General features: G+C 37.7%; 1 protein-coding gene across 6 annotated transcripts in view; it reads left to right on the forward strand.

The window, feature by feature from the left end:
* DMD (dystrophin) overlaps nucleotides 1–15,229 on the forward strand; it is a 2,671,852-nt gene that overhangs the window by 1,881,430 nt on the left and 775,193 nt on the right. For all 6 annotated transcript variants that reach the window (XM_070365439.1, XM_070365442.1, XM_070365443.1 and 3 more), the window contains one exon: nucleotides 3,079–3,243. In XM_070365439.1, the coding sequence (XP_070221540.1) occupies nucleotides 3,079–3,243 (165 nt within the window). The remainder of the gene's footprint in view (nucleotides 1–3,078; nucleotides 3,244–15,229) is intronic.

Raw genomic sequence — 15,229 nt, forward strand, 5'->3', positions numbered from 1 at the left:
CAGGTCACTTAATTTATTTTTTCACTTTTCTTCAGATTAAAAAAAAAAATCTAACCAATTTTACTTTAAATATTTAGAGAAAGAGAAATGTTATGAACATTAGTAATCCACTTTACTGAAACACAGGTTCAACCCCTGGGTCAGGAAGATCGCCAGGAGAAGGAAATGGCAACCTACTGCAGTATTCCTGCCTGGAAAATCCCATGGACAGAGGAGCATGGCAGGTTACAGTCCAAAGAGTCGCAAAAGAGTCAGATAGGACTAAGTGACTAAGCAACAGCAATAGCAATCCATTTTAGTATCAGATGATTGTATTAGAAATATACTTTTTGGTATCTCATTTCATTTATTTGCAGTATAAATGAGCTTCCCTGGTGGCTCAGAGGCTAAAGCCTCTGCCTGCAATGTGGGAGACCTGGGTTCAATCCCTGGGTCAGGAAGATCCCCTGGAGAAGGAAATGGCAACCCACTCCAGTATTCTTGCCTGGAGAATCCCATGGATGGAGGAGCCTGCTGGGCTACAGTCCACGGGGTCGCAAACAGTCGGACATGACTGAGCGACTTCACTTTCACTTTAGAAGCCACATCCTCTATTTCCCTGCTGTACTTTACTCCATTTTAGTCATATAGGCCCATGGGCCATATTTCAACTCCCAGCTTCTCCAATCCAGGCGTAGTTCCATATAAGAAACAAGCCAGATACAGGATTTCCCATTCATTGTAAAGTTCATGTCCCAAGAAAACATTGTTGTGGAAGTCTAAGGTTAGTCCCAGGCTGTCCTACATCAGCCCAGGCTAGATGTTAGCCTATTATTCATGCATTTGCATGCATTTTGCACAATATATACAAATGTAGTCATAATACATTTCAGCTCTTTGCATCAGGTGGCCAAAGTATTGTAACCTCAGCTTCAGCATCATTCCTTACAATGAATATTCAGGGTTGATTTCCTTTAGGATTGACTAGTTGGATCTCCTTGCAGTCCAAGGGTCTCTCAAGAGTCTTCTCCAACACCACAGTTGAAAAGCATCAATTCTTCACCACTCAGACTTCTTTATGGTCCAACTCTCACATCCATACATGACTACTGGAAAAACCATAGCTTTGACTAGATGGAACTTTGTTGGCAAAGTAATGTCTCTGCTTTCTTAATATGCTATCTAGGCTTGTCATAGCTTTTCTTCCAAGAAGCAAGTATCTTTTAATTTCATGGCTGCAGTCACCATCTGCAGTGATTTTGGAGCCCAAGAAAAGAAAAAATCTGTCACTGTTTCCATTGTGTCCCCATCTGTTTGCCATGAAGTGGTGGGACCAATGCCATGATCTTCACTTTTTGAATATTGAGTTTTAAGCCAGCTTTTTCACTCTCCTCTTTCACTTTCATCAAGAGGCTCTTTAGTTCCTCTTTGCTCTCTGACATAAGGGTGGTATCATCTGCATATCTGTTATTGATATTTCTCCTGGCAGTCTTGATTCCAGCTTGTGCTTCATCCAGCCTGATTTCACATGAGGTACTCTGCATATAAGTTGATCAAGTATTATAATGTAATGTTATATTTGAAGATTGCATTATATTATAATGTATATATTATACTACATTATATTACATATTACATTATATATATCATATTTCATTATAATGTTATGTTAGAAGAGTATTATTAATAATATCATAAAGAGTTGCTATTGCAAATTCACACTCTTTCTTCCTGTGTACCTGTTTTAGCCCTTAAAAATCTGAAGAAAAAGGCTTTACTCTTACTTTTCCTGGCTCTCTGCTTACACTTGAGCTTGGGCAATAATCACTAATGATTTTCTTATCATTTACTGTCATGCAGAATATTGCTCTCTTTTTCTCTGTTATTTTTAGTTGGAGGATAATTGCTTTACAACGTTGTGTTTGTTTCTGCTATACAACAATGTGAATCAGCTATAAGGATACATGTGTCCCCTCCCTCCCACCCCACCCCCATTCCACCCCCTAGGTCATTGCAGAGCACTGAGCTGAGCTCCCTGTGTTATCCAGTAGCTTCCCAGTAGCTCTCTATTTTACATACGGTAGTGTATATATGTATATGGTACTCTCTCAGTTCACCCCACCCTCTCCTTCCCCTCCATGTTCACAAGTCCATTCTCTACGTCTGCATCTCTGTTTGCTCTGGACTATTTGCATGGGTTACTTTATTTAATCCTACTGTGACCCTATCAAGTGAGTTCTACCATTGCCCCCATTCTGTAGAGGAGGCTTTGGGAGTTAAAACCTGACCAAAATGTATGAAAAGGACAGAACCACGATCTGAAACCAAGCAGCTTAACTCTAGACCTTATGATGTTGAACAGCATACCACACTGCTCCCCAAGTTATTTAAAATTTTCAATCCAGGACAAAATTATAGAATGTTATAAAGTTGAGATAATAGTATCGATGTGACAGATTTGTTGGGCATATTAAAGAAGATATTAAATGAGAAACTTCTAAATGTGTTTTTTGGCACTTAATAAAAATTGCTGATAATCATTCCATTATAATTTAATTCAAATGTATTTTACTTTCTATTTCCACTCATCTGATTCTGTTTTACTTGGTTATATTAGAGCTCGCAAACTACAGTTCACAAAAACGCTTACATCACCAGTTTTCTTTGTAGATGAAAGAATTTCCTTGTACAATTTTCCTGACCATAAAAGAACATTAGAAGCAAGTATAAAGAGAGAGTATCTGGCATATAATATACAAGACACCATTACATTAATGAATGAGTGGAAAAATGAAGAATACAGTTTTTTGCTTTCATTAGTCAGAGTTGGGTGCGCATTTGTGTGGCTGTGTGTTTTGAATTTAAAAAAGAAAGGTTTGTTGCCTTCAAAGCATAGAATTTTTGGAAAGATTATTAATCAATGATTTGTCATACATGAATTAAATCCTAACATATAATACGTGTAAGTCATCAATATTATGCTGTTAAAATACCAAATTCAGTAAATTTCTATAATATTTCATAACAGTAGTTTTTGAAAATATTTATTTTTTTAATTTAAATCATGAATCTTTTATTTTTTTTTTTATTTCCTTGTAGGTTTCTAGGAGTTTACCTGAGAAACAGGGAGAAATTGAGGCTCACATAAAAGACCTTGGACAGCTTGAAGAGCAATTAAATCATCTGCTTCTGTGGCTGTCTCCTATTAGGAGTCAGTTGGAAATTTACAACCAACCAAATCAGACAGGACCATTTGACATTAAGGTAAGGATTTCTTGCACTAAACATTATTTTTCAAGAGTGGGAATATCGCTGACATAAATCTCTCATTTGTTATCATCATCGTTGTTGTTAACTTAAAAGGATGTTCATAACCTACAAATTGAGAGTTATGTTTATTCAGTGGAAATTTTTAGGACTTAAGCCCAGGAGGCAGCATCTCGAGTAACCCTGAGACAACTGCTCTAAGGAGGTGAAGGAAAGAGCCAGATTATATAGAAGTTTTGCAACAAAGGGCAGGTAGTCTGCAAATCAAAAGATTATTGTCAAAAACAGGAAAACCAGATATTTCAAGTTAAGAAATTTAGCACTTTTCTATGTATGGGAAGATGCAAGAGTTTGGGCACATTGAAATCATTCCTTTGCTAAGGACCTCAGCTCTCTGGGGCCAGTATCCTGTATTTTCATATCCTGAGTTTCCTCAGGACTCATCATAGGGAGTGGATACGAGATGACAGGTATTCTTTTCATTCTTGAATGTAGTAAGAGCTCACCGGCTGGCCCACCTTGGACAGGAGTTGCTGGTGACTGTGACATGCTTGTTTATTGATATGGCAGGAAATATTCCAATTTTAATTTTTATAATGCTGTTGTTGCTGTTCAGTTGCTCACTTCTGTCTGACTCTTTGTGACCCCATGGACTGCAGCACTCCAGGCTTCCCTGTCCTTCAGTATTTCCCAGAGTTTGCTGAAACTCATGTCTATTAAGTCGGTGATGCCATCCAACCATCTCATTCTCTGTCATCTTCTTCTCCTCCTGCCCTCAGTCTTTCCCAGCATCAGGGTCTTTTCCAGTGAGTTGACTCTCTGCATCAGGTGGCCAAAGTATTGGAGTTAGCTTCAGCATCGGTCCTTCCAGTGAATATTCAGGGTTGATTTCCTTTAGGATTGACTGATGTGATCTCCTTGCTGTCCAAGGGACTCTCAAGACTCTTCTTCAGCTGGTGAAAGCATATTTTATATACACATATATATTCTTTATATATACATATATATATAATGTTAATTATAGTAATAATAATATTATTATTACTTGACTAGCATTTTTAGTTTTTTCTTCTGGCATTTACTAGCAATAATGTTTCATTAAACTCATATCACTAGAATGTCTTCATCATGTTTATTATTATAATCCACTTTCCATCCCTACTTTAATTGTACTTAACATATGTCTGTAGACTCCTTATCTAAAACTGAAGTCATTTTGAAGACAAAGTGCCTACAAAATAAGTATCAGCTCATTAGTAGACATTATAAAACCCTCTCAGACTTATTCCAGTTTACCTTTCTATCCTCTCTGCCAACTACTTCCTCTTGTATTCAAGACATAACAAATGATATATCATTCTCTGTATGTGGTTTCATGCCATGCCTGTTTTCTTGAATGCCTCGTACTTACTCCTAGTAGAGTGAAAAACCCTTTTAGAATTGCTTATAAACCCCTGTATCTATCTCTTACAGCCTTTGTACAGTGATTGGCACTTAAATTTTAGAAACCTGAGTATCTCATCACACTCTTCTTTGAATTCAGAGGGTGTCTACTTACTTATCTCCCTTGTCCCATTCATTTCTGAACACTCCTATCTCAGGGCTCAGTGCATGGTGGTAACTTGTTAGCATTTTAAAATCAGTGAATAAAAATATTAATGAGGTACCCAGAATGGTAATGAGATGGTCTAAGAAAGCTTAGGGATCCAGACAAACACATCATCGTCTCCTCCTTTCCATGCCCCTGTACACACTGATTGTTCTTTCTTTTCTCCCTTCCCAAGAGCCCATTTCAAGGATTTGTCCCAAATATAATTCCCTATTTTTGCATCTCCTATGGGCCAACAACATTAAGTACCCAATCACATAAACCAATTCACTTCAAAGCACAATCCATAAATTAATGTAATGATGGGCATTTTCAGACTAAATAAGTTAAATAATATCTTTGAGTCAATTGCTTCATTGACTCAAATTATTAAGTGTATTTACTTTCCAGGATTATAATAACCTAATGTTTTTATCTCCATCTAGTTGGTCTTTTGGTAGGAGATAAGGATAAAAGCAAGTGTGAGGATCTTTTAGAGAGATATAATGAACATTTAGGAAGGATGGAACATTTAGGAATGAGGAAAGCAGAGAGATATAGAAAGGTTTGCCACAACTAAAATGAGTTATATTGGGTTGGCCAAAACCCGAATAAACCTTTGGATCAACCCAATATTTGCAAAGTGCACTGCATTACTTTTACCTTACTTCTTCCTGACATGTTTACATCTCCCATTCTGATAGCTACCCCCAAGAGCAGATGGTATTGTAAGTCACAGGTAGATATCATTTCACCCATGCAAAACCCAGGCTGCTCAACCGGTGGCATGGTCTTGGGTTCAGTTTGACAATTATATTCAAGTCACAATAGGCTTGATCCAGAACAAATTTAGGTAGATTTAAGAAGGTATACTGGAGAAGGAAATGGCAACCCACCCCAGTACTCTTGCCTGGAAAATCCCATGGACGGAGGAGCCTGGTAGGCTGCAGTCCATGGGGTCACTAAGAGTTGGACACGACTGAGCAACTTCACTTTTCACATTCATGCATTGGAGAAGGAAGTGGCAACCTACTCCAGTGTTCTTGCCTGGAGAATCCCAGGGACGGGGAGCCTGGTGGGCTGCCGTCTATGGGGTCACACAGAGTCGGACACTACTGAAGCGACTTAGCAGCAGCAGCAAGAAGGTATACAGGACAAAGTAACAGCATAGCCAGTATAATGATGACACAGTGGAGGTCTTGACACCAGGGTGCGGCTTCTGATGAACCCGTCACCCTGAACTTGGGTCATGTGTGGTCAAAGGGATAAGACTGGATGAGTGCAAAGCACATCACATTTTAAGTCGTCAGTTCTGGCCTCCTTTCAACTCTTCCACCTAGCTAGCACCTGGTGTCCTCAGAGGTATTTCTCTAGCACCCATTCTCCAGTTCAACTGTATCTCATCAATACTGATTTGTTATTACTCAGTAAATAATCTCAACAAAGAAGAACAGTTGAATAATAACCTCAGCCAGATTATCAATTATCTTGGATCAAGTTGTCCTTAAATATCTCTTGTTAGTGTAACAAGAGGAAAGGCCATCAACTCGTCATTCCTCACCAGAAATAGCTTTTTGGAACTCATAGATAAAAGCACATTCCTTCACTTTTAAATATAATCTGTGGTGGAAATGTGCTTCTTCAGTAAAATGATGAAAAATATATTCAATACGAGCTCTCTACATGGAATATATTTAAGAGAAAAGATAACAAAATCATCTGATACAAATGGATATTGTTGACTCAACCAAAGTAACTTTTATCCCAGTGTGTGTACATCAGAATGGTTCACAAATATGAAAAACTTTCACTGGGTCTTTGTCCATGGCCCATAGGTTCCTGCCAAATGGGCCCCTGCAGTTTAGCATGAAAGCTACTCTCAGCTGTGTTAATCACTTTCCTTTATTAAAACTCCAAGACACCACTCTCACTGCTGTGTATAGTTTCAGAGAGTCATGATATTTGCCCTCCTGCAGCTCAGTCTAAATCACTGAAGGGAAAGGCAGCTGCTTTTTCCCTGGCAGGAAAACTGCTTGGCTTCAGCCCTCTGTGCATATCCTGAGTTTTTCATCTCTGAAGTGTAGATTTCAAAAATATTCCTTTAGCCATTTTCTTCTGCTTGTGGATATATCCAAGGCAGAAAAGATCATAAAATCATATATATGATGACTTGAAAGGTTCTTCCCATAATTCTCAGACCCCTAACTTGTAATCAAGACATAGAGACCTGTGTGAATAATTTACTAACCAACCTAGTTCTTTATTTCTCTTTGTCTAGCTTCTATCTATATTCACTGTCTAATAAATGATTTATGAATATTGCATGGAGTTCTTCTGTTAAAAGATGTGTGATTTTAATCTGTACAGCTTGCTGTAGCCCTCTGATTAAAGAAATTAAACTTTTTTTCAGTTAAAGAATTAGGGGAAAAATGGACTTGGCTTAACTTCAAACTGCTGGAAACCAAAAAGTTTGCAAATAGCTTTGAGGACATGCCCATTTTTTTAATACAGAGAAAGAACTTTAAAAAATATCTTGGGAATGAGTTAATGCAAAGAAAGTAGGCGCACAAGCACCCTCTACTTCGTAAATTTAAGCAAAATTTCCTTGTCTGGCCATGGTGACTATGGCTACCTCTGAAACAAAGAGCCTAAAGCCTTGCCATCTAGGGCATTTGTTTTCTCTAGTCAAACTCTGAGCACCTGTTAGAAAAATATGCAATATCCTCTGAGAGCCTCAGTTTTGCCTGCTTGGCACTTCATGCTTATTGATGAAATGCAGCTAGCTGTGTAATGAAACCCAAATAAAAAAAGCCTTAAGGGCTCTGTTCTAATACATTGTTTATGCTGGTGTGAAAATTGACTGCACATCGCTTGGTTTGTGCAATTTACTCCCGAAATATTCCTATTCAGGAAATCCTGCAAATAGCAATATTCATCTTGAAAATCACCTCACAGAACCCTTAGCAAGCTGAGAAACATAATCAATGAGATCGTGATGTAGAGGGCAAAAATTAGGCATAATCACAACCCTTTCCCATCAGTCAGCCTACTAGAAGGCATGACTTTGAATTTTGATTTTCAAATGTACTCTCGATTTAGACACAAAATATGTTGATTTTCGGTTTCAGAAATGATAATTGAATGCTAATAACCAGGAACCAGTTAAAATTTCTATAGTGGGTCTTATGCTTTTAATCTTTAATGAATACTTTCAGTAATGACCTGGAGATATACTACTTATTTGACGTGAAACTGCCTAACTACTGTTTTCCAAACTTTTTATTAAAATAGGAGGTGGGGGAACATATAATTTTATGTTGCCTTACTGACTGAATTATGCACATATTGATGACAGGGAGGGTTCCCCCCCTTTGAAAATTACTTTCCACCTGTGACCCATTAAAAAGCATGACAATGTTGTACTGGCTCTTCCTTACCATGTAAGACACTTAGTTGTCTATAAGGTCAATTTCACGCTGAAAAATACCAAAGGACACAACTGTATTGATTGAATGTTAAAGTATCTGAACACCAAAATTCTTTGCATGTGTTCACATTGCTGTTAGTATTATCAAAGAAAAATTGCATAGGACAACTTAACGTGAAAGTAAGATTTTATTCAAGTCTTTTTCAGTAGGGGAGAGGGAGTGCACTCAACGCTCTTGAAAGAAAAGGCAAGAAAGATTTTAAGCATTGAGATGAGCTAGGGGAGAAGTACTAGAGGACATTAACTGGGAGGCTGATTTTTTTGATTAGGCTAGTGTTTGCTAGTTGTCACTTATTGAAGGTAAACTACTCTGCTGCCACAGAGAATGGGTGTTAGAGTACTATCCTGGATATTTAACATTGTAAAAGGATGGCTCCAAGGTCCTTACAAAGGATATTCCTGGGTTCTAAAATATTTACATCTCAAAAAGGCAGAAAATAAATTTACAATAGAAAGTTTTCTTTTTTTTTTTTTTTAGTTTGAAGAAAGTAGTTTATGGACAGATATAACTGTATATAATAGTTTGAATAAAGAAACTTAGTTTAAAGACATTTTATCAGCACTATGAAACATACTATTTACTATAGAATATTATTAATAAATAGTACTCCTGTTTATAAGAACTATAAAATAGTACACTCATTATAACACTATTTTGTAAAGTCATAAATAACTGAAGAAACCCACCATCCATTGTTGTTCAGTCACTAAGTTGTGTCCAACTTTTTGCGACCTCATGGACTGCAGCACGGCAGGCTTCCCTGTTCTTCACTGTCTCCCAGCATTTGCTCAGTCTCATGTCCATTGAGTCAGTGATGCCATCCAACCATCTCATCCTCTGTTTCTCCTTTCTCCTCTTGCCCTCAATCTTTCCCAACATCAGAGTCCTTTCCACTGAGTCGGCTCTTTGAATCAGGTGGCCGAATTGCTGGAGCTTCAGCATCAATCCCTCCAACGAATACCCAGTGTTGATTTCCTCTAAGATTGACTGGTTTGATCTCCTGGCTGTCCAAGGGACTCTCAAGAGTCTTTTCTAGCACCATAGTTCCAAAGCATCAGTTCTTCAGTGCTCAGCCTTCTTTATGGTCCAACTCTCATATCCGTACATGACTACTGAAAAAAACATAGCTTTGACTGTATGGACCCGTATTGGCAAAGTGATGTCTCTGCTTTTTTAATACACTAGCTCTAGATTTGTCAGAGCTTTACTTCCAAGGAGCTAGCAGCTTTTCATTTCATGGCTGCAGTCACTGGCTACAGTGATTTTGGAGCCCAGGAAAATAAAGTCTGTCACTATTTCCATTGTTTTCCCCATCTATTTGCCATGAAGTGATGGGACCAGATGCTATGATCTTCTGTTTTTGAATAATAAGTTTTAAGCCAGCTTTTTCACTCTCCTTTCAACCTCATCAAGAGACTCTCTAGTTACTCTTCACTTTCTGCCATTAAAGTGGTATCATATGCATATGTGAGGCTATTGATACTTCTCCTGGCAGTCTTGATTCCAGCTTATGATTCATCCAGCCTGGTATTTCACATGATGTAGTCTTCATAAAGTTAAATAAGCAGGGTGACAATATACAGCCTTGACATGCTCCTTTCCTAATTTTCCATGTCTGATTCTAACTGTTGCTTCTTGACCTGCATACAGGTTTCTCAGGAGACAGGTGAGCTGGTCTGGTATATCATCTCTTAAAGAATTTGTAATATATAGTTCAGTTGGTAAATAATCTGCCTGCAATGCAGGAGACCCCAGTTCAATTCCTGGGTCAGGAAGATGCCCTGGAGAAGGGACAGGCTACCTACTCCAGTATTCTTGGGCTTCCCTTGTGGCTCAGCTGGTAAAGAATCCACCTGCAATGCAGGAGCCCTGGGTTTGATCCCTGGGTTAGGAAGATCCCCTGGAGAAGGGAAAGCCTACCCTGGACTGTATAGTCCATAAGGTCACAAAAAGACAGATATTACTGAGCAGCTTTCATTCACTAAAATGTATTACATTTAGACCAAAATATGATATAAAATTAAATATAAGAAAGTCAGTGTTATTCACAGGATTTCATGTGAAAGAAGAGAAAATTTACGGATTATGTGCTTTAAAAGATTCCTTTGAAAGTTTTCTAAAGTAAATGTGCAAAGGAAAGAGATGCAGTCCTATGATCAGGAAGAAACCTATCTAATTTTTTTTTTTCTGTAAATTTTAATCAAGCTAAAGGAGCATGTTACAGCCATCTTTCTCAGTTCCTTTTGTGTTCAAGGAAACTAGGTTTCTGATTGAATAACTTAGGCAAACTAGTCCATGTCGTTCATTTTAGAAGTATTCTGTTGTTGAAAGACCAGTTGAACTGACTTTGAGACTTGGGTGTAGAGAATATTTGCAGAATGGTGTAAGCAATCGGTGTTTAATAAGGGAGATTTTCATGCAAGTAAGAAGAAGAAAGATTATCAGAGCAGACTTTAAACCAAGTTCTGAGGCCAGAAGGTAGCCACTTAAGAAAATTCCTAGATATTATGCTAGGAGCATTTTTAGATAATGGAGTGAGGATAGCAGAGGCCATTTGATGTATGTCTTTGTTTGCAGTTTGAATGTTTTTGGTGATGGCACAGACATCAGAGAGGTTTTAGTAAGATTGTCCGCAGTCATGGTTATTTCCTGGGGCAAAGAATGAAAGATGTGGGAGTTCTGGTGGACTTCTGAGTAGCCCATACAGCAGCAGCTCTAGGCGTGAAGATTGTCCATACATAATCTACTGTGCTGATGAGTCTTTTGAAGTATATATCAAGTTATTCAGCTTCAGCTCTCAGAGATTCTTTAGACCCTAGGGGGAAAATTTTAGCTCCAAGACAATCTAGACTCTCAATAGCGATTTGGACAGTCAGCTTTTAGTCTTCAGTCATGCCAAGACAGGAGAATGGGAGAAAAATCGAATACATTAATTTGGAGAGTGGTGGCCAGACATTGAAGGAAATGAGAATAATTGAAATTTGGTCATAACTGACAAAATGTGTCAGACAGCAGGATCCAGTACAATCTACATTTAGATAGCAAAATCATGTACTTTCAAAAGAAAAGTAAAATAGCTAAAAGACATTGAAGAGGACCAGAATCTAATTACCCACAAAGGTGTGCTATAGTTTTATATCAAAACATACTAATTTTCCATATAGTAGCCTCCCATTTGATCAAAGATACTCAGAGTAAGATTATTCTTGTTTACAAAATAAGGCTGGGCTCTTTTATTACATAGATGGAGCAGGAATAATAATTTACCACATAGGCTCTTTAAAGTTTGTTTTGCTGAATATTTTCATAAGGAATTTCAGATTTGACTTTTTAAAAGTTTCATAGGATTAAGAAGCCAAACCAAGAATTTGACATCAGATTTTACCTGCCATGGCTATAGATTTGGGTCAATTCTTCTATTTTCGAAGTCCTTTAAATATCCTAAGGTCTCTTGAGACTGCCAGGGAGTGACATTCCTCATTTATCTATAAGACTGGATGTCCTGTAAGCCAGGTACTAGGCCAGATTTTCCAAGAGGGCTTTGTAAGTGTGAGCTCCATAAAATAAACTGGTTTTCCAAAACTGTCAGGTCATATCTGATTCTATGCACATCGTTCTTAAATATGACATTTCAGTCAATGTCTTGGTTATATAATCAGTTTTCTCAACTATGTCGTGTTACAAGAAGGACAGATTCTTATTAAACCTATGCAAATAAATATATTGCCATGAATGTAAGAATACTTGATAAGAGTTTCTGAGTTCTGGAGGGATCAGGCAGGGAGAAAAGATAAATGTTTCATTTCTTTTCACAGAAATGTAATCTACTAAATTGCTATGAGTTATAGATAGCTTAAGGAAAAAAGAAAAAAGGAATTCTTTATGTTAAGAAAGTGGAACATTAAAACATCAACCATATTTCCAAAAATAAAAGCCCTAATCAAATCATCCTTAATCAACTCATTCAGTTTTATGTAATTGATTCTTGTTTTACTCGCTCTCGGGTTAGCAGTTTCCTAAAACCCATTAGCTTCTCCACTCAAGTTCTGGAATTCCTGACTCAGTCCAGTGGTATGGGTCACAAAGTTATTTAAGCAAGGCTATCAGAAGTCTGTGTCCTAGAGTACCTGGCATAGTCCTTCCCAAGCGTTTTGGAGACAGTCCCTTTTTCTTGAAGAAAAGCATTCTGGCCTGAAACTGACAGGAAACACTTTCAGGGAAGCCTCAGAATAGAACAACAGATATCTGTAAATGACAAAAGACTTCAAATAATCATGGTTAAAGACCTGATGAAAGTTCATTTGACAAGGAAATTTTGTGATTTCTGTGGTACACAGCATTTTAATGTAATAACTGAAATTATGACTGATAACATGCTGCCATTGTCTAATATTAGGCAGAGCAGTACCAGGATATATCACGAACAAGGAGCATTAACAAATTTCTAGGAAGTTCATATAAGTACTGAAATATTTAGGTTAATAACATTTGACCCATACAAATACAACCTAAGGAATTATCTCTTCCTATTTGATGATATGCCACATGCAACTCAATGTACCACATAAACCTAATTATTTTTAATCTCTTTATTTTTAGAAGGTTAGAGAATAAATCCTTTGAGATTTTCAAAGCAGCTTAAGATCACGATTTATTTAGGATTTGATTTGTGGAAGGCAAAACATTAAAGGTTGTCAAAAATGTGAAAAGTTTTGCATACATGGAGAACCAGGATCATAGGACACTAAAACAATGCTTGACTACTTATTTAACCAAAGTGACAATAAAAGATATCAAAAATAAACATGATTGTAAGAGACTTTAGCTCTTTCAAAAGTGAGATACTTCAATTCTCTTAAATAATCACGGACATGATAAAATCAACATAAAGTACAAGAAACTATTCTAAGACACAGAATCATTATTGCCTAGGTGGATTGCTCAAAAAGTAAAGAAAAACTTTTTATAAGCTCTTATTTATACTGATGATGAAGCTTAAACTCCAATACTTGGGCCACCTGATGCAAAGAACTGACTCATTTGAAAAGACCCTGATGCTGGGAAAGATTGAAGGCAGGAGGAGAAGGGGACGACAGAGGACGAGATGGTTGGATGGTATCACTGTCTCACTGGACATGAGTTTGAGTAAATTCCAGGGGTTGGTGATGGACAGGGAGGCCTGGTGTGCTGCAGTCCATGGGGTTGCAAAGAGTCGGACACGACTGAGTGACTGAACTGAAGCTCTTATTAAGAACAGGCAAATAATATAGAAAACTTTGTCATTTTAATAAAGAGAAATTAAATTCTAGTTTTTTATTAGTATGTTGTTGGTACTAAAATAATTTTTTAAAACGTTTAAAAATATATCCATCCAATCATAGCCACCTTTGACCACATGACATAAAATTTTTCCATGTCTATTCACATTTTGTCCTACACTTCCCCTTTTCCTTCTGGAACAGTCATTTTTCCTTAGGACAGCATCATTCCCTTCTTGCTTAACAAAAACACATGCAATATATCTGGTATGTGCATACAAAGTTGTTTATCTTTGACATTATTATTTCTAGACATTATATATATTATATATATAATATATATAGTTTTAGTCATTGGTAAATTTTATTTTACAAAGAAAACTAGAAAGCAGATAAATTTGAACTGTCACATACTAGCATTTTTTGCAGACTAGCAAAGCTTATGAAAATAAATTGAGGTTACCTGCTCAATAGGAGAGCTAAAACTTCCCACTAGTAATTGTGGGAGGAGACTTTGAAGATTTTCTTTGGACCTAATATGTAATCTTGTGGAGGTTGTGGACTAAAACTTCAGCGACTGACTGAAGTTATGACACAGGGCTATCTGGGTGTCTCCAAAGCCCATCTGAGTATATAAAATATCCAGTTTGTTTCTAAGTAGACTATTCAGCTTCAGGTGATTAATTTGGGGGTTCCTAAGTCCCTTGTGAGCCCCCTGTAGAGGCAGGGAGTGTATAGTTTAAACGACGCTAGGGAGTTGAGAGAATGGAGTGGCAAAGGAGAAGCCTGACACAAATGGACAGAGGGTGGACAGCTCAAGGGAGCCAAAAAGAAGGTACAGGGCAGTAGAAGGAGAACAGAATAGTGAAGATGTTGGGAACAGAGAGGTCTTAGAAGAGCCAGTTCAAGGAGATCATAAGTTTCTCAAAGAGGTCAATTGAAAATTCCAAATTATCTTTAGTAAAACCATGCCAACAAGGAGAGAAGCAGACAGCTCCATAGCAGTAGTCTTCAGAGTAGGAGAATCAGAAGACAGAATTTTTCCTGGAGAAGGGAAGAACCACAGTAATGGCAATAAGGAAAGAAAATTCAAATGAGATCTCTACAGAGAAAGAGTACTCTAAATACCAAAGGACTGAAGCTCAACCAAATGAGATCTCATTGAGAATTTTCCATGTTCTAAACCAATGATAGCTTTCAAACAAGTAAGCCTGGGACTCTAACCCAGCCTTAAAAGTATACTCAGAATCTAAAGAATCAAAATCTGTCCTTGCCATGCTTCCAAAGATTGTCATCTGGAGCACTGGATTTTGAGATGGACTTATCAATGGATCTTCAGTCAATCACTCAGGAGTGTGGAATTCTCCAGGTAAGAGTAATGGAGTGACTAACCATTCCCTTCTCCAGGGGATCTTTCTGACCCAGGGATGGAAATCTGGTCTTCTGCACTGCAGGAGAGCCATCAGGAAAGCCCTTTCAGAGATTAATTTCTAGTTCATCCTAGGTCAGGAAGATCCCTTTGAGAAGGAACTGGCAACACACTCTAGTACTCTGGCCTGGAGAATCCCATGGACAGAGGAGCCTGGTGGGCTATAGTCCAAGGGGTCAGAAAGAGTCAGACACAACTGAACCACTAACACACACACACA

The sequence above is a fragment of the Bos mutus genome, chromosome X (assembly GCF_027580195.1).
Source record: "Bos mutus isolate GX-2022 chromosome X, NWIPB_WYAK_1.1, whole genome shotgun sequence".
Classification (NCBI taxonomy): Eukaryota; Metazoa; Chordata; class Mammalia; order Artiodactyla; family Bovidae; genus Bos; species Bos mutus.